The sequence below is a fragment of the Triticum aestivum genome, chromosome 3D (assembly GCF_018294505.1).
Source record: "Triticum aestivum cultivar Chinese Spring chromosome 3D, IWGSC CS RefSeq v2.1, whole genome shotgun sequence".
Lineage (NCBI taxonomy): Eukaryota > Viridiplantae > Streptophyta > Magnoliopsida > Poales > Poaceae > Triticum > Triticum aestivum.
In genome coordinates, this window is record NC_057802.1 from 610,689,069 (window position 1) to 610,712,328 (window position 23,260).

Here is a 23,260-nt window from a genome sequence, read left to right on the forward strand (position 1 = left end):
TAAATTAATCCCCACAAGGAAAGGATCCTGACTGCTTTCTTCGAGGAGTGGTCCGGATGGGTGAGGAGTTTGGATGGATACCATCAAAGCGAGACGAATGACCCAGGATTTAGGTTGAAGCGCGATAAAAACAGATGGTTGAGAAGACTCCGATCATTTTACAAACTGTCATAAGCTGAGTTTTATATAGTTTACCTAATTTCTTGATTTCCGTGTATGGCATTTGCGCCTATTCTCCATCTACAAACAAACGGCACACTCACAACCTCGTCGACGTACACAAGTGCTCTACATGGTGGCAGGCAGTGCGGTAGACCAGTAGCATCGAATAACCGAGTAGACGGAAAGAGGTCTGGGTAGAAAACCATGGCCTAGCCCCCCCCCCCCCCCCCCCCCCCCTTCCCCCGTTCGCTTGTGTCTCCCAGGAAAACGATTCTAAAGCTAATAGGATTAGTAACACGTGAAATGCACAAATCTATTCTTCATAGAAAACTATCACTCTATTCTCGAGCTAAACTATGAGTCAAACCATACTTACTGTCGAATCAGTTTAATAGTCACACATTATTTCTGTAGTACGATCTCTTTGTTTTTGTTTAAACGATCAGGAGGAGCATGGCGATTTTGACCATATGCTGGATGGATGGGCCGTGCTTTGACCACCGCACACTCTTACGGGGAGGATCTACCTTCTTCCGGCTATTTTGTTGTGCAAAAAAGACATATTTTATTCTATTACCACAATATGTTAAACATGCTCAAAATAAACACAATAAGTCGACAAACAATTAGCATATTGATGAAGGTACAATACATTAGTACGTATAAGTAGGATCTTGCATTAGTAAGTAGTAGGATCTAATTTTAAAACCTTTTCTACCCTCACATCGTTAGAGAAAATAAATGACCAAAATACCATCCGTAAATTTGTATTCTTCCTCAAAGCGTCCCTTTGTAGTTACTCCAAGTGGATGGTTGGGGTGTGTGCGTGTGTGCCGACAATGCATGTATGACTTTCATGGACACGAGGCAATCAAAACTAAATTAATCCCCACAAGGAAAGAATCCTAGACTGACTCCTTTAGTTGAGGAGATGGTCTAGGGTGCGTGGCGTGATGCATTGATCGGTGAGGCTGGTAATAGTGAGAGTAACTTAACTAGTAACATAACCATTTTAAGACAAGTTTTTGCTTATGTGGCATGTATTTAATGAGAAGAGTGGTGTTTAAATTAACATAATATGTTACTGTAAGGCTAATCATAATGGAGAGTAACTTAGACTAGTAACATATGTTACTAGTCCATGTTACTACCTTCATAGTGAGAAGTGTTATAGGTGTGTAACATACATATTTCATTTATTGCTTTGTAGACTCATTTTGTATTGGGAACCGCTATGTGATGGTAACATATTATGTTACTCTATTTGTCTCTCTCCTCTTTAATTATATGACACACCATCCTTTTGCTTATGTGGCATCTATGTTACTACTTTATGTTACTCCCACTATGACATCAGCTCAAAGTTTTTTTAATTGAGTGAGTGCATTGTCACACGCTTAATTCGCGTGTACAAATAGCGAAGCAATACATTTGGCGATCACTGTGCGCTGCCACACACACCCTTCTAAGCGAACTACGAGGTGACGATATTAGACGGTTCGCTCAGGATGGCAATATGAGTGAACACCTCAGGGGGTGGCAAGTTCTATTACATCATGACAAATTCCTAACGATCTTTCTGCCAGCATGGTAATTTTTTCTTCACAACGTGGCAAATCTTTATACAACAACATGACAAATATGTTCGTTTCAGTTGGGAAAGGATTTGTCAAAGGGGAACTCCCAGATCACGGTGTTCGCTCGGATCGTCTCCCGCAGGGAACGATAGCTGGCTCCATGACCTCACCAAGGGAGCTTCATCGCAATATTGAGGCGTCCAGATGGCGGAGCACAGGTCGAGATGTGTGTCTTGCGGGGGCTCGCGCAAGTCGAGATGGACGCCTCAATATCACGGTGTCATGTGCTCGTCCAAACACTATATTTGGCATTGAAGCTCAATATCAATGTCTTGAGATATTTGGCATTCGAGCCAATGCAATACCAAGCCCTTCAATATCTACATCCAAACAAAGCGTAACAGATTTCATCATCATATTAAAATGACGAGCGTGCGGCGCAAGAAGGCGATCAGCGCGAGGCGCTGACCGGCCAGCAGATTGGAATCACTTACCTTTGAATATTGACGAAGGTACAAGCATCAGTAAATTAGTTAGTAGGATCTTGTTTTGGCATAAGTAGGGTCTTGTTTTCCAAGCCCCTCGATAGGTGATCAAATATTTTCTACTTCCACATGGATGGTTGGTGTGCCGACTACGCATGACATTCATGGACACGAGGCAATCAGAAACTAAACTAGTCCCCGCAAGGAAAGGACTGTTTTGCTCGAGGAGCTGGTTTCATGGGGGTGCACATGTGCTAGCCACAAGTTGGGTTAGATTCTCTTGTTTTCGTTTAATTTGTTTGGATGGACCTGGAGTAAGATTGATCAGGGCCGGCTCTATCTGTTGGAACACCCTAGGGCGAACTCGACGACACGGGCCCTAAGCCCTCAGACTATTTAAAACGGCTGTATGTATGTGTATTTCTACATAAACAAATATATATTTAACTTAATTAGTATAATAATATTAAGAGTAGATTTCAACTACAAATCTTTAGTTTGAGATGTCTAACAATAATTGTTGGCCAATGCCATATTGCGACAGAAAGTTTAAAAAGATAGCAAATGAAACTAACATGATTACCTTAAATTAGATATAAATTCAAATGACTCCATCAACAACATTAAGAGCATCTACAATACATGATGTAGAAGCAACAATAACTAATTTATACATCTCCGAGGCTCAAAAATCCACCTCCAACAGATGATATAGATGCAAAAAAATTACATCTTTCCCTTTAGGAGATGTAAAATACAACATCTAGAGATGCAAATTTGCATCTCCACTTTCAGGAGATGTAAAACTGGCGGCCGCACGCCAAGTGCCCAACCGCTTTAATTTTCGTTCCGCCCGCCGCCCGGGCCATGGCCGACTCCGACGACCCGCCGCCTCCTCCGCCGCAGAAGCCCACCCCGCCACGGCCTTCGTCGGTACGACCACTGTCCCCAATCCCGCCTCCGCCTCCATGCCGCCGCCGCCCCGATTTTGCCCCACCCAGGTCGGTTGCCATCGTGGCTCCGCCGCCGGGGAAGAAGCAGCAGGCCGCCAATCCCCGTGGTTTCGTTATGAAAGGAAGAACCACAAATTGTAGCAACGCCGAAGATGCGTTCATTTGCATCGCGTGAAATGTTTTTTCTCTTGATGCATCCGTTGGGAACGACCAAGCTGCGAACATCAGCTCATCAAGGAGTACTTCGATGAGCGCAACACTAGCGGCCACTTTCGATCAAGGGACTCTATTCGTCAATGTTGGGGCAACGGATAGGCCGAAAATTGAGTGATATTTTTGGTGTTTATGTGCATTTTAATTTGTTGGACCAAGAACTTTGTTTGAGACAACACACTTTTGGTTGTAGGATTTCAAACTTTGATTAATGATGCACTTTTGTTGGTAGAAATCTGAAATTTATTGCTATTTGAATGTTCAAATGCGGCTGCAAAGTGGCTGTACAACAGCCGCGCGGCCGTTGGCCGGTTTTACATCTCCACTTTGCATCATCTATTGGAGTTACACTTTTACATTTCCAATATACATCAAATGTTAGAGTTGCCTCTTTTTGGCGATGTAAAATGCATTTTTTGATGATGTAAATTTTACATCTCCTAGTTTTATATCTCCAAATTTGCATCATCTATTTGGGATGCTCAAATGCTTCAATGCTTCACAAAGAAGTTTTTTCAGGCATTAGAAATTTGTAGAAATTATCAAGAAAAAGGAACACCTGGAACTAAAAATTAGAAATTTGTACATGAGAACCCTAATCATGTACTCAGTACACTGAAATTGGGGATGGATGGATATGTATTTGATGACGAACTTGTGGTCGCGTTCTCGTTGGACAGCCGCACATGAGTGACTGAGTGGCCACCGGCCTCTCGGCGCCTCAGGCAGGCAGTGAACGGCGGCAGTGCGACACGCAACACAGGGGAGAATCAACAGAGGGGGCTGCAGGCAGCGAGAGTGATGAAGCGATCCGTGCGGGATGCGACGGTTCTATTTCCTAGCACTAGCAATCAACAATTGGGCTAGCTCATCTCATTTCCTCCTTTGACCTTTGTTATTCCTCATATCTATTTTTTTACTGTGCTATTGCATACATGCATACCAAATCATGCCCTCCCCCCCCCCCCACAAGGTCGGGGACTAGGCAGTTGCCCCTCTGGCCATGCATCAGGCCTAGCCCTAAGATTGATATCATGGTGATTTTCTCCACGTGCTGGATGGATGGCCGCTTGAATTATAATCTAGTCCAGCCAGATCAAATCAAAGAGGACCAAGAGGGCCTTCTTCTCCACGGCTCCACCGGAGCAGCAACGAGTGTCATGCCTCCATGGTGAATGGCGTCGGGAATTAGGAGTGGCGTGACAACCGATGGCACGCCAATAAAGAGAAATAGGGGAAGAATTGGCATAATGCGTGTGTCTTGTATTGAGCCACACAAAATGGATATGACTTAAATATTAACAATCCGACTTCAACTCTATGGGATTTTTCGAGCGAATGCAATGTGACACACTTAATTTTTCATGTACGAATCTCAAAGTAAGACACGTGGCATCTCCCACGCACCCCCTTTGAGCGAATTAGAGGTGATGACAATGAGCGGTTTGCTTTAGAATGGGCTCGCATAGTTCGCTCGGGTACATCAATAGAACGTTAGCATAAAATTGGGGTCCGTATGCTATTACAAAGTTTAGAGGGCACAAGCCCTCTGGTTTAGACGGACATGAGCATCACAACCAAATCAAATCAACTCACAAAGCATAATCGTCAAGCAAGCAAGGCATCCAAAGAAGAAAACTTGAAAAAACATCTGATAAACAAAGAAAAAGAGAGACCAATCGAGAGAGACGGGGGGAGGCCGGGCCCACAGGGCAGCGGATCTCGATCTGGCCGGTGGGCCCACCCCACCCCACACCCCCATTCCTTCCTTCGTCCACTCCACTCTTCCCCCTCCGTTAAATACCGCCACCCCACCCCCGCCGTACCACCGACATCGCCGCCGGATAGATAATCCCCAGCCCAGCCCAAATCCAACCAGACCCGATCCCCACGCGCATTCCCCGTCCCGGATCCGATCGTCCGACCGACCGCGCCGCGCGACCGCCGGGGGGAGAGAGGGAGAGCATGGCGAGCGGGGGCAGGACGGATCTGGACGGCGCCGCCGTGGCGCCGCTGACCATCTGCGTGATCGGCGCCGGCGGCTTCATCGGCTCGCACCTCTGCGAGAAGCTCATGGCCGAGACCCAGCACACGGTCCTCGCCGTCGACGTCTACTGCGACAAGATCCGCCACCTCGTCGACCCGCCCCCGCCCCACCTCGCCGGACGCATCTCCTTCCACCGCCTCAACATCAAGAACGACTCCCGCCTCGAGGGCCTCATCAAGATGGCCGATCTGGTGCGCCCCTCCCCTCCCCTCCCTTCCCTCCTCGCTCTCGTCCTCTAATGGCGGGCGGATTGGTCCGCAAGAAATGGAATGATTTTCCTGGGATTTAGTTTCTTGATTCGGTTGTCAAAAATTGCGCGTTCCTCGTTTGACAAACAGTTCGCGTCACCTGAATTTTCTGAAAAGCCGCTGACGATTTTCTTGTTGCGTGTCGGTGGCTGGATCTGCTCCGCGAAGACGATAAACCTGGCGGCGATCTGCACGCCGGCGGACTACAACACGCGCCCGCTCGACACCATCTACAGCAACTTCATCGACGCGCTCCCGGTGGTACGTGCTCGCCTCTCGCTCCACCCATCCAAGATTATATTCTCGGCTCTTTCGGCGTTGCCAAGCAAAGAATGTCTGAATGTCGGTGCTCCGTGCGCAGGTCAAGTACTGCTCGGAGAACAGCAAGCGCCTGATCCACTTCTCCACGTGCGAGGTCTACGGCAAGACCATCGGCAGCTTCCTCCCCAAGGACCACCCCCTCCGCAAGGTGATGAACATGACATCCCCATTCCCTTGCTCACTGCTCACACCATCTGTCTGCACTGCACTTGCTCCTATCCGTGTGTGTGTGTGTGTGTGTCACTCACCAAGTGACATCAGTGGATAATGCGGTGCCTTTTTTGGTTGGTTGAATAAACAAACCGATTTGATTTGATTGGATTGGGGTGGAATTGATTGGATTTGGTGCACGTTGCTAGATTGTGACTGATGTTCACCTGTAATTATTCTGTACAGTCCTTAAATAAAAGGTTGGCCTGGATTAGGTGTTGGTTGGGAGTGGAATTATTCTAGTAGTTGAAGCCATGTTGGTTGTTGGTTGACACTGGGATAATGTCTTGCTATGGTGGTTTGGCATGAAGCTTATGGAATGGCTTGGCTTTAACAAAGAGCACAGTTTGACTGCATACGCTAATTTTACATTTTAGAGATGATCTGTCTTAAGAGGAGTTGCTCATTGGTTGATATGTCTAGTACTCCCTCCTTTTCTTTTTACTCCGCGTATTAGATTTGTTCGAAGTCACTAAGTAAACTTTGACCAAATTTATATTAAAAAATGTCAACATGTACAACGCTAAATAAATATAATATGAAAATATATTTCATGATGGATCTAATGATATTTATTTCGTATCATGAACGTCAATACTATTTTGTATAAACTTGGTCAAACTTTGAAGAAACGGAGGAAGTACCTTTGTATGGTACAGTCCTTAAATTGTCCTGTATTTGATATTCACCTGTAATTGTCCTGTTCTTTTAGTACAGTCCTTAAATAAACGGTTGGCCTAGATTTGGTGCTGGTTAGGAGTGGAATTATTCTAATTGAATCCTTGTTGGTTGTTGGTTGACACTGGGATAATGTCTTGTAATGGTTGTTTGGTGTGAAGGTTATGGCATGTCTTGACTTTAAAGGAAGAATAGAGTTTGACTGCATAATTGATTTTACATTTTAGCTATGGCCTGTCTTAAGTTGCTCATTGGTTAATCTGTCTAGTACTATTTTGAGGCAGCTTAGAGGGCTAGTTGTATGAGAGGATGCTGTCATTTGACATAGTCTATTACTTTTCTAGGTTGACAATTATTAATTGTTCAAGCTATGCACTGCATATTTTAGTGTTTGTTTTTCTTATGTTGCTTGTTTGTTAATATTTCCGTATTGATTGTCCAGTACCATACTATAGCAACTTCCAGGGACTAGTTGTGAGCAAGGATACTGTCATTTCACATTGTCTGCTCTCTTAGCTTGATTTTTTTTTGGCTCAAGCTATATCATGCTTATGCCTGTCACTGCATATTGCTCTGCAAGTGAATGTAGTAATTTAGAAAACGTGCTGCCATAAGGAACTCCCCTTTTCTTATTCAATTGTTCAGTTGGAGTTTCATCATTTAAAGAAGACCCTTAAGAGTTACAATGATTTTTGCTATTCTTGTCTTTAGATTCTTATCTTCATAACAATACTATACTCAGCCTAGCAGTAACAATAATTTGTTTGGTCGTCAGTGATGTGTATTTCCCATGTCACAGTCACATATTCATATGATCACACCTGGCTGTTCAGCTGATGCTCCGTATACCTTTTACCTTTCAAACAGGAACCTGAATTTTATGTGCTGACAGAAGATGAGTCACCCTGCATCTTTGGTCCAATCGTGAAACAGAGATGGTCCTACGCGTGTGCAAAGCAGCTTATCGAGAGGCTTGTTTTTGGTGAGTGGAAGAACTTATAACTTGTTGATTGTGCCATTAGTAGCACCCTTAAACTTTTTCTGACCATGTACATTTGAGTTTCCCCCAGCTGAAGGCGCAGAAAATGGCCTTGAATTCACGATTGTGAGACCTTTCAATTGGATTGGGCCAAGGATGGACTTCATTCCTGGCGTTGATGGTCCTAGCGAGGGTGTTCCTCGGGTTTTGGCTTGCTTCAGCAACGTATGTAAACTCATCCCTTGCTGAGGACGAATACCTTCATTGCACCGTGTAAAGTCTTCTTTCTTACAAGATATACCTTGGCAATGGATGTGCAGAATCTCCTCCGTAGAGAGCCCCTGAAGCTTGTCGATGGCGGCGAGTCCCAGAGAACTTTTGTTTACATCAAGGATGCCATTGAAGCTGTTCTTCTGATGATTGTATGTCTGCTCTGTTTATGTTCCATCTATTGTTTCTGATGTTACTCGGCATTATTGACTGCATCAGTGGAATTTAAACATTTGTTTTTCTTTTCCAAAGGAAAACCCTGCTCGAGCCAATGGTCATATCTTCAACGTTGGGAACCCCGACAATGAAGTCACTGTTAGGGAGTTGGCCGAAATGATGACAGAGGTATGCCATGAACCAGCAATGGCAACTGTATTATGTTCTGTTACTCTGTCTCTTCTGAATCTTTGATTTGCTTTCATCTGCAGGTCTACGCTAAGGTCTCAGGAGAGCCCCCGCTGGAGGAGCCTGTGGTCGACGTGAGCGCGAAAGAATTCTACGGCGAAGGGTACGACGACAGCGACAAGAGGATCCCTGACATGACCCTGATCAACAAGCAGCTAGGTATGTATATCACTCCCCGCAACAGCGTGTTTGTTCCACCTTTCATTATCCTCCTGATTTACTAGTGTACCTAATGTCTGATCTCCTAACGCTGGGTAAATGAACAAACTGCAGGGTGGAACCCCAAGACCCCTCTCAAGGACCTGCTGGAGACGACGCTGACCTACCAGCACAAGACCTACAAGGAGGCTGTGAAGACGCAGATGTGTCTGGCCACGGCGACGCCTTCAAGCTAGACGATGACGGCGCGGCCATGCTGCTCTTGATCTTTTGGAAGCCAGATACTTATATCGTAGTGAAACCGTCGTCGTCGTTTTTGTCGCGCCTCTAGATCACACCCACCCATCTTCTTACCTACCTAGATTCGTCATTGTGTAACCCTATATTGGGCAAAGGGAACTGAGTATCTATTATACCTGTGGTGGCAGTGTTTGTTATGTTTGGTTGGTTGCACCTCCCGTGCTATTCTTTTGCTGTTAGTGAGAGATATATTCTTGTTCGGCATAGTTGATGATGATGTGAGATTACAGTCTGGGAGCCTTATTACTGTAGTTTTTAGCAGAGTTAATGTCGAGTCTTCAAGCTTTAGCCCCTTTGGTTATCATGCTTCATTCAGTCAGAGTGTGGTAATATGAACAATAATGTTACGAATAATGTGGCTGGCGACATGGTGAGTACACTGCCAGTTTAGCCTGATTGTTGTGAACCTGGTTCTTCAGGCTGCCAGTACAGACTACAGAGCAAGACTGCTACTGACGGCACGACCGACTAATAATAATACACCCTTTGATTCATATTACTTGTCGCTCAAATAATATGGATCCGAGTGAGTAATAAAAAGTTGAAACGAGAAAGAGACGTAATCTGTCTTGTTTTGCTAATCATTTTGTCCACAGCCTCGTGTGACTTAAACCATCTGGATCGTGATGATGCAAAAACAATGAAGCTAGAGACTATAAGGGGCTGTTTGGTTGCTGCCCGTGTTCGCCCCGCCAAATCGAGGGCTGACCAAAAAATTGATGACCAATTCGTCCACCCAGGTTTCGCCAACAATTTGGCGTGAAATGAGGTGGAGGAAGCATGGACGGGCTGGGCGTGCCAAAATATCGGACCTGATCCAACAGGCGCCGACGCCTCAGTCAATGCCAATATTTTGGCTTGGCGAACGCGGGTAGCGATCCAAACACCCCCTAAAGAACTTTGGTGTAACTTTAAACTTAGTTTGGGCAGCGCTATGCTCGGCTAGGTAATAATAATCTGACAAGATCCACTGCCTCCGCAGTCGTCGGATGGAGCCTTGAATGGCCGTCCGATCTCTACAACGCGAGTCTTGTTGCGCTTCGCCCTGCAACAAACAAGACCCATGTTGCCACTGCAACAGTGGCCATGTTGCAATCACCGACTGGACACCGCAAAACGACCCCTTTGCAACATGACCCATGTTGCGACCGCAATGGTGACCATGTTGTGATGGGGGTTTCATGTTTGCAACTTGGTCCAGGTTACAAATCGTTGCTCTCTCCACGTGCGGGAGGGATACGCTACGCGCCGTTTAATCAAAGTTTAATATGACGGTTGCAGAGATGACCGATGTGTGCCCAATTATCAGGCTTTGTTCCCAAGCATTTCCCATTTAGTTTTGTGGGTTGTCCGTGTTTGTTCCAATTTAGGCAATTACTATGTTTAATTGATCAATAAAGTTGTATAGTCTGTCTAAAACTAAAGTATGCTAATTTGGTTAGTCTTCCGAAAAGCCTAATTTTGTTAGTCTTCCAAAATAAAGTAATGACGGCAAGATCTACTTTGTGGTTCCAAATCAATCTATGAAGAAAAAGAAAAAGAAAAGACAGAAACAAAAGTGGAGAAAGGAACATATGTGTCCTACATGCTCCCCAGAAAGCCATCATGCCCATCCGTATATTGATAAAGTACTAGAAGCGTTCGCATGCTTCGCCGCACCAAAGATAACCTACCAATGACATGTTTCACTATCAAAACTACAAATGACTATATTATTTTGAAATGTTCAATATGCAACCATAACATGAAAACTATTGTCTATAGTATATACCAGAATATTATTATTGAGGAAACAACATCTTTACATACCAAAATTTGTTTCATGCAGAAGATGTAAACCCTCGAATCCTTTAAAAAAAAGTGAGGTACATGACCTGAAAAAAAATCAAGGGGGTGGTCTTTATTATTCATCACCAGGCAAAAGAGAATAACAAAACCTTCATGACACACACAATATACTCACCTTAAACCAATATCTATACACTCTAAATAATATGTTGATTCCTTATATGTTTTGTCCACGAAAATAGCTAAATGTTTGTAGCGAACAATATTTCTCTATGTCCGAGCAATCCTTTTTTCTTGAACTTCACTAAATATTTATATGGCACTAAAAGGTCCAGAACATCTCCAAGAGTTCATTCTCATAAAAAATTCAATGCAATAACGTAATCTTCTCTAGGTTACACCATGGAAGAAATGCCGGTGCAAAGTGTTTTTCCAAAATAAGAAAACCATCCAAATTTGTATTCTAAAGCAAAATGGTAGTCGAAGTATACACTCATGACACTTTTTAAGAAAATCAATTGATGTACCGGCATAAAAAAACTGTATTATTTATTGAAAATACCCAGTGAAACTTGCATCTGGGGCTCTGGCGCACCCACATTGATTTTTAAAATATAAAAAGTTTTTGAAACCCTTGTTTTAAGAAAACATGTCTTTACTCACGTGTAAAGTTTCACAAAGAAATAAGTTCCATAGCCGTCTGTGAAAAAAAAGGTTTTGTACAAAAGCTAAAGGTCACTATTCAAGTTTTCCAAAGTTACAATTTTGTTATTTTCGCCCAAAAGAACACTAAAGTCATTTCTTCGCGCAAACTTCATATGCGAATGGAACACTAGGCCATGCTCGCCACAAAAAAGTTTCAAAATTGTCTGAATTTTTTTGGATATTTTTTTAAATTTAAAATGCTTCAGCCGGTGCGCCTAGAACCATGTCCCAAGAAACCGCACCTCACTGTTTCTTTATTTGAAAGCTCTCTGCAACATTCCAAGAGGACAAAATTCTTGCACCTATGAACATACTTATCCTTTTGCATAACATTCTATGAGTAGACTTATTTTGAAATTAAATGTAAGTTGCACTATTTTCTCTTGTTTGGACATAACACATCAGTTTTTTTTTTGAGACACACATAACACATAGTAAGTAGCAGTATTATGAATATTACCGTAATTAAACAAGGCCTTAATTAAATCCGGCCCAAGCCTGACCCGAGCTGCACGCGTCACGAATCTTATCGCCGCGAGGGAGGAAGGAAGAAAGTCTGCGGCTTTGGGGAACGCCGGCGGGAGATGGGCAACGCCGGGAGCGCGGGCGCGCCGGAGCAGGCGAAGAAGCCGGAGGAGGCCGACGGCGGGGGCGTGGGCGGGGCCCCGCCGTCCACCGTGCGGTTCTTCCCCGCCGCCGCGCAGCACACGGCCAGGCAGCCGCCGCCGATTAAGCTCGAGGGGGAGGACCTGCCGCCGCCGCCGGCCGCCGCCGGCGAGGGCGTGGAGGAGGACATGGCCGCCCCCCGCAACCTCTGGCAGGTATGAATACCCCGTCCAAACTCGCGATGTTTAGCTGCTGGGTTTATTAATTACTCTCTAGGTGGGGAGTTTATCCAAACTGAACTGAACTGCATAGGGGGCAGATTCTTGCCTGGATTGGCGTTCGGTAGGCAGTATCAGTGCCCACTGCTAGTGTCATCTTATTGGCAGAAAGTCTATGGGTGCTCTATAATAGATTGCGGAATCGGGGGGGACATGCCGATTATCAGTTGTTTGTTTAGAGCTGAAAATCTAACCATCTGAGCACATACCTTAATTACGGGCTCGATTGTTGCTTTTGATCTTCAGAACAGGAGTATTTAGTATTTACCATCCCTGCTTCCAGAGTTGAGCATGGAAAGTAGAATGTGGATGCCGTGCAGTTTTATGTATAGCTGGTGCTGGATTCAGTAGCCAGCCAGTAACCGCTTTTAAGGTCACCAGGGGGAAATTTTCTGTTATGTGTTACGGCGACGATGATGATTTGAAACTCCAATAAGAAGCTTTGACTTGCTTCATCTAGTTGAATGCACTGCCAGTTGGGTCTCTAGTGTTAAGAAACCGACACATTCCTTCAGAGAACCCCTACCTTCATTTTCGTGTGATTTCCTGGTGATTAAATTACTGCACTATGGATATGCGCTAGATCAGCTATCAAGCCTCGGTCTTTGCTATTAGTGAGATCTTGTTTCCAGAAACCTTGTGAGCGCTCTAGTGTAGATTGCAGAATCGGGAGAAACCTGCGCTACATGCATCACGATCTTACGGTTGTTCAGAACTTCACTGTAGGCTTCTGTTTAGGTGCTCGATATGTGGTACAAACCTACACTACTTTCTGGCGTGTTGCTTTTTAAGTTGAAAACTGGACAGTCTACCATCACTGCTTCCAAAAGCGAGCATGGCAAGTATATGTGGACGTAGTGCAATTTTGCATGTACTTGTTGCTGAATTTATTAACCACTAACCACTTTGAGCCCGGGGTCAACTGGGATTTGAAGGAATCACGTACTCCCTCCGTCCAATAATATAAGAACGTTTTTGACACTACACTAGTGCCAAAAACGCTCTTATATTATGGGACGGAGGGAGTATCTCTGAAGGTGCTATGAGACATCATTTGTTATGTATTCATTCGCTTACAGAGACAGTGATGATTTTAAGTTTAGTCAGAAGCTTTGATTTGGTTCATCATCTAGATGATGTAGATCATATTACTGTTTTCTGTCAGTTGGTGGTTACTGTCGTAAATTCAGAGAAATCAGCACACCCATCCAGAGCATGGCAAGTATAATGTGGATGCAGCAATTCTATGTTTACTTGACGCTCAATTTAGTGATCACTAACCACTTTGAGGTCACTGGGGTAGTGGGGTTTGAAGCGATTACGTATCTCTGGAGGTTCTGTGAGACATCATTTGTTATGTCTTCGTCCACTTACAGAGATAGTGATGATGGTTATAAGTTCAGGAAGAAGCCTTGGTTTGGTTCATCTAGTTGATGCAGAGCATCTTACTGTTTTCTGTCAGCTGGTGTTTACTGTCTTAAGTTCAGAATAAATCAGGACATTCCTTCAGAAAACCCACATATATGCCTCAAGCACATACTATATGTGTATGCAACCATGTGGTCAGGTTATTCATCCCTGTTAGATAGTACTGCGTATTTCTGCCCATTGGTCTTCAGAGAAACCAGCACAGCACATCCTCTGTTTTGTGCTTCTTAGATGAAAATGGCGCTACACAATAACTAAACAGCACAGCGCATCCTGTGTACTTTTTTTGTGGTCGACCATGTGGTCAGTCATGTGGTTTTGTTGTTCAGAACTACACTGTAGGCTTCTGTTTAGGCGTTCGATATGGGGTAGACACGTAAACTACTTTCTAGTGTGTCGCTTTCTAACCATCTCTGCTTCCATATCAAGCATGGCATGTATAATGTGGATGTAGCAATTCTATGTTTACTTCACGCTGGATTTAGTAACAACTGACCTGCTTTGAGGCCACTGGGGTTTGAAGCGATCATGTATCTCTGAAGGTTCTGTGAGACATCATTTGTTATGTCTTCGTCAACTTACAGATACAGCGATGATTTTAAGTTTAGTAAAGAGCTCTGATTTGGTTCATCTAGTTGATGCAGAGCATATTCCTGTTTTTTTATCAGTTGGTGCTTACTGTCGTAAGTTCAGTTAAATCAGGACATTCCCCCAGACAACCCCTATGCCTCTAGTTTCCTGTGATCTAGCAGCGAATATATTGCTGCACTATATGGCCATCTTGTGGTCATTTGCTCTTCAGAGAAACCAGCACAAGCATATCCTCTGTTTTTCAGATTTCAGACCAAGCCATCATTCATTCATTCGCCTCGTTACTCTTGCAGGTGTACGCGCTGGGAGCGTTCCTGGTGGCGCGATGGGGCTGGGCCAAGTGGAAGGAGAGCAAGGACCGAGACGACTCTGAGGATGGCCAGTTGCCGCCGCCGGCTGCTTCATCCTAGGTCCATCTCCTGCCACCGCAAGGACCGACCGGGCTCTGCTTACGGTCTGAATCATCACTCTTAGTTGTAGCAAAGTAGATGAACTTCGCTGAACTTCCTCTCAAAGGTAGCGGTGGCGGCAACGACGAGTTGACGGCGTTGCATCATCGCGATCAGAGGTTTTTCCTCCCATCATTGTCGCTGTGTAACCGGATAACGTGTGGATTCGCAACAAGTTGTTTATGAGACTTGTGCTGCTACTGAATATGTGCCGATGAGTCGAAACCTGGCAATGTTTTTCCAGCATGAATCATACATAACTCGACACACTATTTCATCTGGCGGCAAATGCATTGATCCAATATTGCAAATTACTCGTTTACTAGATGACATAGAAATTAAAATAGATGAATAAATGAGATTTTGCAGCAGCTCCATGATCCATATTCGTCAGGCTTGAGGAACACGAATGGTAACTCTGATCAACTAACTAGCGATGGCTCGTCATCCGCTGGCGGCGAGGCGCGACGGCAGCAGCAGCAGGCGGAGATCACGCCGCCCGCAGTGGCCCCGGCGACGGCCAGGAGGGCGGCGCCGGCTTTGACGACCGGCCCGCCGCCGTCCTCCCCCGCCTCGGGCGGGAGGTAGAATTTGCCGAGCAGTATGTAGTAGATGCCGATGAAGGACACGAAGTATGCCGCGAGGCCGGCGAGGAACAGCCCGACGTCGCCACGGCCCGCGCCACCATCGCCGGCGCCCGCCGGCGGCCCTTCGTCCTTGTTACCGCCGCCCTCGAGGTCCCTGTATTCCCCTGCAGCCACCATCGGCGCCGACTCCTCCTCCTCCTCCGGCCGATCGGCCCGCTTCGACCGGGAGAAGCTGCACCGGCAAAGGAAATTATTAGTCAAGCTATGGATCGGTCGCAGAAGAAGCTCCGACTGCATGCGATGCATGCATGATGAGTCGGTTGGTCGATGATCGTCCCTACCTCAAGATCTTCGTCATCGGGTTTGTGAGCTGGGGAGATGGGAGGAAAGAGGGGATCGAGGAGTTTTAATTATGCACGGGACAAATCTGTAACAACCTCGCAACTAATCTGCAGTAATTCCTCGCAAAAAACAAAACTAATCTGCAGTAAATCCGATCTGTAACGGCACCGGTATTTCGTACTCGTAGCTCGATCCCATCCACCCTCCGTTCCTAAATATAAGTCTTTCTAGTGATTCCACTAGGTGGACTACATACGGAGCAAATTGAATGAATCTACACTTAAAATGCATCTATATACATCCGTATGTGATTTATAGTGGAATCTCTACAAAGACTTATATTTAGGAACGGAGGAAGTATATGTGATCGAATGTAACGTACGTGCGTGCTCGGCTCGGTCAACATTGTACATGCGACAACTATTTGAGAAGGAAACCAGTTTTCCGCGTATAAGATTTGCGTCAAGTCAAAACTATGCAAAGTTTAACCAAATTTTTATTAAAAAGTACTCCCTCCGTAAACTAATATAAGAACATTTAGAATACTAAAGTAGTGATCTAAACGCTTTTATATTAGTTTACAGAGGGAGTATGGTTTTGCTAAAGCCCAGCTAGGAAGGTGTTTGGATTAGAGAGCGGCAACGTAAATGGTAAGGGAATTAGATCACGCCCGGAACGGGGATGTAATGGATATATAAATCTCTGTTTTGTTTGGTTCATGCCTGTAAAGGAATCTACTACATCGCCGGCTGCTTTGTCGGCCTTCCTTGCAGCCGGCGGCTGGCTATGCTGATTTGCATGGTTAATCCGAGGTTGAAGATGGGTCTCGCTTGCTCGGTGATGCGGCACCCAGCTTCAAGAGGAGAGCCTCATTTTTTTTCTCTCCTGCTTTTCTCTCTTTTCTTCATGGAGGCCAGAAAACCTCGTCCCGAAGTGCCAAATGGTGGTGGAAGAATAGCCCGTGGATTTCAAGTTGTCAAGAAAATTACTCCCGTGCTGTTTCTGCCCTGGAATTTCTCACCCAGGCAACCAAACATAGCCTAAGAGAAGATGGAAGTCGCTGGTCGTCCGGAAACGTGACTCATTTACTGCCGAATCAAATTTGACTTGGCCTGTAAACTGTTTACGTTGTATGCGTTAAGGAGCTGAGCTAACCAAACACTAAATAAGGGTATCAATTGACGCTGTAATCGTATGACGCATAATATTTATCAAAACAAACACCTCCACACTATTTTAACATATAAGTTATGTTTCACTGATTTTACGTGGAGATAATTCATGCAAATATTTCCTTTTTTTGCTTTCACTTTTATATTTGATTGAGTCAATTAGATGTGCAGTAACTAGGGCACGTCTAGATGTGCCTAGACAGCCCCCCTAAGAAATAGAAACATCTACAATACCAAATATATATAATATGAAACTACATTCCATAATGATATTGATTTGGTATTGCCAATGTTGATACACTTTTATATAAGTTTGGTGAAATCCAATGTCCTTTGACTTCAGACAAAATTATATGAAACGGCCTGTAGCTAGCACAATTAGCTACAAAGATAATAATAACAGATAAATTCATACTGGATGCAGTGGAGACAATAATAAAGTAGCTAAATGATGAATATATCTCAACAAAAAACCGTAAACCACGTGGAGAAAGTGCAGACTCGCAAGGCGAGACCGGCGAAAGCGGCGGCCCCGAGGGCGAGCAACAAGGCGCCCGGGATGATCTGGAGGACGTCGTCCGGCCACGCGGCCACCACGCCGGTGCCGAGGTAGGAGTAGCTCAGGATGAAGGAGCCCAACATTACGCACAAGGCGGCGATGTGAATGGTGAAGACGACGTCAGGGTCCACGAGACGGCCGGATTCCGGCCTCTCGTCGCCGCCTCCTTGCTTGCCTTGGCCGTCCTCGAGATCCACGTACTCGTATTCCCCCGCCGCCGATTCTTCGTCCTCCTCGGGCGGCTCGTCGGGTTGCTTCGACCGATAGTAGCTGCACCTGCAAAGAAGAAAAAACTTGGATTGGATCGATGGCGAACCTTTGAAGCTTGAAGCTTCATGCATGGATGACTCGATTGATCTGGTTTGTTTCGGGGGAAGGAAAGGGCGGAAGATTGTTTCGATCGATCAATCGATCTGTACCTGAAAATCTTCGTCATCGAAACGGGTCGCTGAGATCTTGCGATACGGCTAGATGCAAATTAATCAAGTTGTTGCGTACGTACGTAGTAGTACGTGTTAAGTAACACGAGAGAAATAGGGACCGGAGCCTGTTGCGTTCCGCAACCTATACGTAGAGAGGAGTTTGGTCATTATCCGACCTGTGTTGTTATCCGTTTCAGTTTAGAGTTCTGGCGCCCTATATGCATGCATGCATCTGTCCATCAAGTTTTTTTTCTTCCGAAAAGATATGTCCCATCACGTACATAGCCAGGTACTCATGTATATGCCTCCCTACAACCGCCCCCGCCTCCCTTCCCACGGCCCGTTTTCTTTCCCTCGGTGCTGCTAGAGGTGGTAACCTGAATTCTAATTGATTGAATATCCCGCATAAGGAATCGAAGGAAGACGCGATGTTTTATTCTAGGGAATCCCCAACGAAAAATGCACACTATTCCCTCTAGGGGGTTAAGTCCCGACACTGGTCGATAAAGGTGATGGCAGAAAGATCTCTGATAGTCTTCAGCGAGCGAGGCGAGCTATGACCTATGGATGATGACTTAAGGCAGAGGGTACCATTGTGCAACTTTGGCGGTGGTGTTTCCCGCAGGGTCAGCAGCCCATGGTGACGAGGCATTGGTTGCCGCCATCCCGTATGTAGTTATATGGACGACAACGGCGACCTTCTATATCCCAATATGGCGGTCCCGTGCTCAGGCACGCGGATGGCGCCGTGGTTCCACACTGCTATGCGGTTGTCACAATGGGCCATAGGGTCTTGGACGTTCAGATCCGACGTCAACGACGATTATGTTTTGCTAACCAATTCTACTGTTACAAACGAGGGCATCAGAGCATGTGGACTGTGTGGTACTGCCACTCTGCTAGAGTGTCCAAAACAGAGATTTTTGCGGTGTGACCTTCCTCTATCATCAATATTCGTTGCATGTGCGACGACAACCTTCGCCGTTCCGAGCCTTTGGTGGCGACTCACACATGTTGTGGCTAGGCCATCTGCTTGTGCGGGCATTGTCTTCACTTGCGTCCCATCTCATGTGAAGATCATGCAACACATGTACTACCAGGATCACTGAAAGTGGTGGCAATAGAACATGATAACTTCAATTTGGTGGTGCTTCTTGAGTACATGGTCTCGAGCTCCGAGATGAAAACCCTAGGCCTAACCCTAGTTTGTTATACCTGACATTAAGGAGTTTTTCATCGTTACTTGTTGAAGGCATTGCTTGGATATTCTTAAATTTTATCTTTGGTGTGAAAACCCAGGATATGAACTTTGTTGTTTAGATGCGATGAAGGCGGTGCTTCAACATCGGCCCTTCCTGGTGGTGTTGCTGCTAGAGAATCTTTATTATTACCCTTGCGATGTCAAGAGAAGGTGTCTGTCGGTGAGACACGATGTTTCTGTCGACTACGAGGCGCCTGTAAATCTGGTCAACCCATTCAACCTTGGAACAACCTTGCAACTGCCTCTCGACTAACTATCGACCAATCTGCAACAATCTCGCAATTAATCTGCAGTAAAGCGAACAGAAAATCAGCATCCACACAGGACAATTGAGCAGCCTTGCAACAGAAAAAAACACATGACATGACAATATTTCTTGAAGAAAAATCACACACACACATATGAGAAACAGGGATGACTGAGGGCATGGCCAATGGGTAGCCTCAACCTAGTGCCCCGCAGGTCCACATAGGCTCGGAGCTTAGTTCAGACTAAAAGCTACAGCCTCGCATGAGCTTATGTAGCCTACAGAAGAGCCGGCCTCTTGGGGTGTAAAAGCTGAGAGAAAGCAAGAAAGGAGAAAGGTAGGCTGATGCATGCAAGGGAAGAGAGAGAGAGAGAGAGAGAGAGAGAGAGAGAGAGAGAGAGAGAGAGAGAGAGAGAGAGCAAAGAAAACAGTATGCATGTGAAGAGAGATGGGTCGCTATAGAGTGTAGCCTCTAAGGCTCGGTTGACCAGAAATTTTCACAAACGATGGTTCTATTACTTCTTGATGAGATAAATAGCTGAGGCAGTATCAAACAACAAAAAATGATAAGGCCAACGGAAAAAAGAAATGGGCCGCACCATCCCACAACCCCACACACACTATTGAGCCTTTAACGACACAAATCACTTTCTCGGGATCCGGCGGTCAGCTGCGTGATTGGGGTATAACTATTTCTCAGCTTCAGCTAGCTAGCCGAGAATTAGCAAAACCAAATTTTCTTCATCAATTAAGTAGCCAAATCATTGGCCAAGACTACCTTTCTAGAAAGGGCTAGAACTTTAGGAGTACACGATTGAAAACACCGCTAGGACATAATAGCCTCTCCAAGGCGGTCACAGATAGCCCATCCAAGCTAGAGCATCCATCAGTGACGTTGGTCGTTAATCGGTAGCGCCTTTTCAAGGTCATTTCACGGTCATCTCGGATAGCCACCTTTCAATGTGGTTTCCCACTTTCTTCGGCACAGACCTAGTGCTAGAGATCTCATGCAACACTCTTGCCAAAAATTAGCTCAGATATGTTTGAAAATTGATAGAAGCATACTTTTCCCACACGAGTTATAATTGCATGCATGGTTGTCATCCCTCCTCCACGAGGGAGAGCGACTCCGGCCTCACCGTAAAAAAACCACCAAGAGGGTCCTTGCCGCAACAATTGCAAGAATCTTACATTGACCTATGCCAAATAGTCGACCACCAGCGAGAGTGGAGAGATAACTCCGACTTTGAATTCCATCACAGAGCATATTTCGTTACTTCAACCATGCACAATTGTCTGCATTCACAACTAATAAGTCTGATATGCCTATAAAATTATTATAAATACATATGTTTTTTTATTTTGTAAGACAAATACGATGATACTATTGATACATGTTCATTCCATGTAATTCAATGGTCAAAGACGTGTATGAAAGACCGTGCAAAGTCAAGTGTGCCTTATATTTTAAGGAAAAGAGAGTAGCATATGTGGATAAACATGATGATTTGTTTGACTCTTGTTTCAATAGTACTATAGAAGATTGGTAGAAGCGGTTGCACTTATCTTAGGCTGATCGTAATGGGAGTATCATAACTACTATCATGCATGCCAACAAGGAAATTTTGATGAGGTGACATAAAATTAAATGAAGAAAGAGAGATTTGAGTATCACATCATGACACCGTATCGTAATAAATGCTATGCTATTACTCCCTCCTTTCCGGTTGAAGGGTTCAAATATGAAATCTCATCAACCAAGACATGTTGTGAGTGGAGAAATGCATCTCGTACATTACAAAACTACCCAAATTAAACTCATGCATTAATTTGGATTAATTGCAGTGCATGCATGCTTGGACACTAGATGAATAGGAACATTACATGCATTTGTGTGTTTCTTTTTAGTTCTTGCATGCAAATATTTAATGCGCATCGGAAAATAAAATTGAGATGGAGATGAACCCTTTAAATTGGATTTTTTTTGAAATAATCCCTATAAACCGGAAAGAAGGGACTATGTGTCATGCATGACAATAAATAAAGTCATCTATGATACTAATATATGATACTATGCATTAGAGAGGTAATATCATACACTAGTATCATATGCATGATTCTAACTTATGATACTACCCATTACAAGCAGCCTTACATACTCCCTCCGTAAACTAATGTAAAAGCATTTAGATCACTATTTTACTGATCTAAATGCTTTTATATTTCATTGAAAAGAGAGTGGATAGAAACGAGCAGAAGCACATTTTTGACGCAATTTCTTATAGGATATGTCCACTAGTGTTGATAGTCCATGGGAGGAAAAATATTTAAAAAGAAATTGAACATAATCTGTTGTACGATGGAGTAAAAATGAAGGAAGGGAGACAAAAAGACTTACTTCAACTGGGTGGCCAGTCCAGTGAATGCTTTTACCTCAGCAGAGCTATAGCTCAGCTAGCTAGCCTAGCTGGTCCAGTCAATGCTTCGTCTGGTAATGCCTCGACAGAGCTATAGCTCAGCTAGCTAGCTTAGCTGGTCCAGTCAATGTTGTCCTCGGCGATGACGAGGTCATTACCTGGATTATTAAGCCGCTAGATCCCTTTGGAAGCGAGCGGTGTGGTACTAATTAATCAATTTATATACGTGGAACCGAGCGGTGCCGGTGCGCTCGTAAAACTCCCTAGAGCTAGCTAACACCACTACATCTATAATAAAGATGACAAATATAATCGATCCAATGGAGACCATGATTCCATGTAGCAAGTAAAGAAGGAACAAACTCAATCAGAATCCGACGACCGCCACCTCGAGGTGCAAGTGTAGAGTGCCAGAGCGGCAGCTTCAATGGCGAGGTACAAGACGCCGATCATGGCTGCGAAGTGGCTGTCCTGCGCCGGTTTGGGCATGAGGTAGGAGCAGCCCAGCAAGGCGCAGCCCAGCAGTATGTAGCAGATGCCCCGACCGAGGGCGAGCGAGTCACTGGAGCCGCCACCGCCGCATCCAGGCGTCTTGACATGCTTGCCTTGGCCATCCTCGAGATCCACGTACTCCCCCGCTGCCGATTCCTCCTCCGGCAGCGGCTCGGGTTGCTTGGACCGGTAGAAGCTGCTTCTGCAAAGAAGAAGAAGGGTTGGATTGGGTCAATGGCGCCGAAACTTTTTATGCATGCAGGATGGCGGCTCGATTGATCGCTCAATTTGTGCATGCGCGTGTGTACGGAAAGAAAAAGGCAGAGGATGATTAATCGTTTGGATCGATCCAGCGATGGATGGATCTCTACCTGAAAATCTTCCTCATCGAATCTGTTAGAATAATTCCGAGGCATACCGTCGATTATCCGAGGACCAAGCAATCACACGAACACGACACCGAGATTTGTTAATGAGGTTCACCGATATGGCTACATCCCCGGGGCCTGGCTATGGGTGCTCCTCCCCATGACACCGCTACAATACCGCACCCGGTCGCCCTGGACGCCAGCACATGCCGCCGGCTTTCCCTACGTTCCTGTGCTATTATGTTGGCATAGGTTACATCGTGTGTCTACCCCCGCTATATATGAGAGGCCTATGATACAAGTGTCCTACTAAGACACGACTCCATATCCTATCTAAGCAAAATACAACTCATAGTCCAACTGTAACATACCTTGTACACAATATTCGACACAACTCCAACAGAATCAGCATAGAAAATTATAACCAGGCCTGATTAGAACAATGATTCCGTACTGATGAGGTGTCCTGATACGTACGTACAGAAATTAAGTTGTTATAAGATAGGAGGAAGAGGGGATATATGGAGTCTGTTGCGTACGT

The 23,260-nt window shown here is 45.0% G+C and overlaps 5 protein-coding genes across 5 annotated transcripts; 2 read left to right on the forward strand and 3 right to left on the reverse strand.

Moving 5' to 3' along the window:
- Positions 1–5,198: 5,198 nt before the first annotated feature.
- Positions 5,199–9,295, forward strand: LOC123080956 (UDP-D-apiose/UDP-D-xylose synthase). The gene is made up of 9 exons (XM_044503907.1): positions 5,199–5,628; positions 5,854–5,946; positions 6,047–6,154; positions 7,762–7,876; positions 7,965–8,098; positions 8,194–8,295; positions 8,396–8,488; positions 8,572–8,707; positions 8,822–9,295. The coding sequence occupies exons 1-9, from the start codon at positions 5,356–5,358 to the stop codon at positions 8,941–8,943; spliced, it is 1,176 nt and encodes a 391-aa protein (XP_044359842.1). The 5' UTR covers positions 5,199–5,355; the 3' UTR covers positions 8,944–9,295.
- A 2,681-nt stretch (positions 9,296–11,976) lies between these two features.
- LOC123080958 (uncharacterized) lies at positions 11,977–15,059 on the forward strand. The gene is made up of 2 exons (XM_044503909.1): positions 11,977–12,321; positions 14,697–15,059. The coding sequence occupies exons 1-2, from the start codon at positions 12,085–12,087 to the stop codon at positions 14,811–14,813; spliced, it is 354 nt and encodes a 117-aa protein (XP_044359844.1). The 5' UTR covers positions 11,977–12,084; the 3' UTR covers positions 14,814–15,059.
- Positions 15,060–15,179: 120 nt separating this feature from the next.
- LOC123080957 (uncharacterized) lies at positions 15,180–15,957 on the reverse strand. Its single transcript, XM_044503908.1, has 2 exons — positions 15,781–15,957; positions 15,180–15,671 (listed from the first exon to the last, which is right to left on the reverse strand). The coding sequence occupies exons 1-2, from the start codon at positions 15,795–15,797 to the stop codon at positions 15,275–15,277; spliced, it is 414 nt and encodes a 137-aa protein (XP_044359843.1). The 5' UTR covers positions 15,798–15,957; the 3' UTR covers positions 15,180–15,274.
- A 1,373-nt stretch (positions 15,958–17,330) lies between these two features.
- On the reverse strand, positions 17,331–18,084 carry LOC123075908 (uncharacterized). The gene is made up of 2 exons (XM_044498407.1): positions 17,932–18,084; positions 17,331–17,788 (listed from the first exon to the last, which is right to left on the reverse strand). The coding sequence occupies exons 1-2, from the start codon at positions 17,946–17,948 to the stop codon at positions 17,416–17,418; spliced, it is 390 nt and encodes a 129-aa protein (XP_044354342.1). The 5' UTR covers positions 17,949–18,084; the 3' UTR covers positions 17,331–17,415.
- A 4,096-nt stretch (positions 18,085–22,180) lies between these two features.
- On the reverse strand, positions 22,181–22,862 carry LOC123075910 (uncharacterized). The gene is made up of 2 exons (XM_044498408.1): positions 22,723–22,862; positions 22,181–22,553 (listed from the first exon to the last, which is right to left on the reverse strand). Exons 1-2 carry the CDS (start codon positions 22,737–22,739, stop codon positions 22,223–22,225), a joined length of 348 nt encoding a protein of 115 aa, XP_044354343.1. The 5' UTR covers positions 22,740–22,862; the 3' UTR covers positions 22,181–22,222.
- Between the last annotated feature and the right edge of the window lie 398 nt (positions 22,863–23,260).

Excerpts from the sequence above, each read along its gene's own strand:
- LOC123080958 (XM_044503909.1), top strand. The coding sequence starts at position 12,085 with ATGGGCAACGCCGGGAGCGCGGGCGCGCCGGAGCAGGCGAAGAAGCCG. Across the intron at positions 12,322-14,696 it reads CCCCCCGCAACCTCTGGCAG|GTGTACGCGCTGGGAGCGTT; the intron begins GTATGAATACCC and ends TTACTCTTGCAG.
- LOC123080956 (XM_044503907.1), top strand. The coding sequence starts at position 5,356 with ATGGCGAGCGGGGGCAGGACGGATCTGGACGGCGCCGCCGTGGCGCCG. Across the intron at positions 8,099-8,193 it reads TTTTGGCTTGCTTCAGCAAC|AATCTCCTCCGTAGAGAGCC; the intron begins GTATGTAAACTC and ends ATGGATGTGCAG. Across the intron at positions 8,489-8,571 it reads TGGCCGAAATGATGACAGAG|GTCTACGCTAAGGTCTCAGG; the intron begins GTATGCCATGAA and ends TTTCATCTGCAG.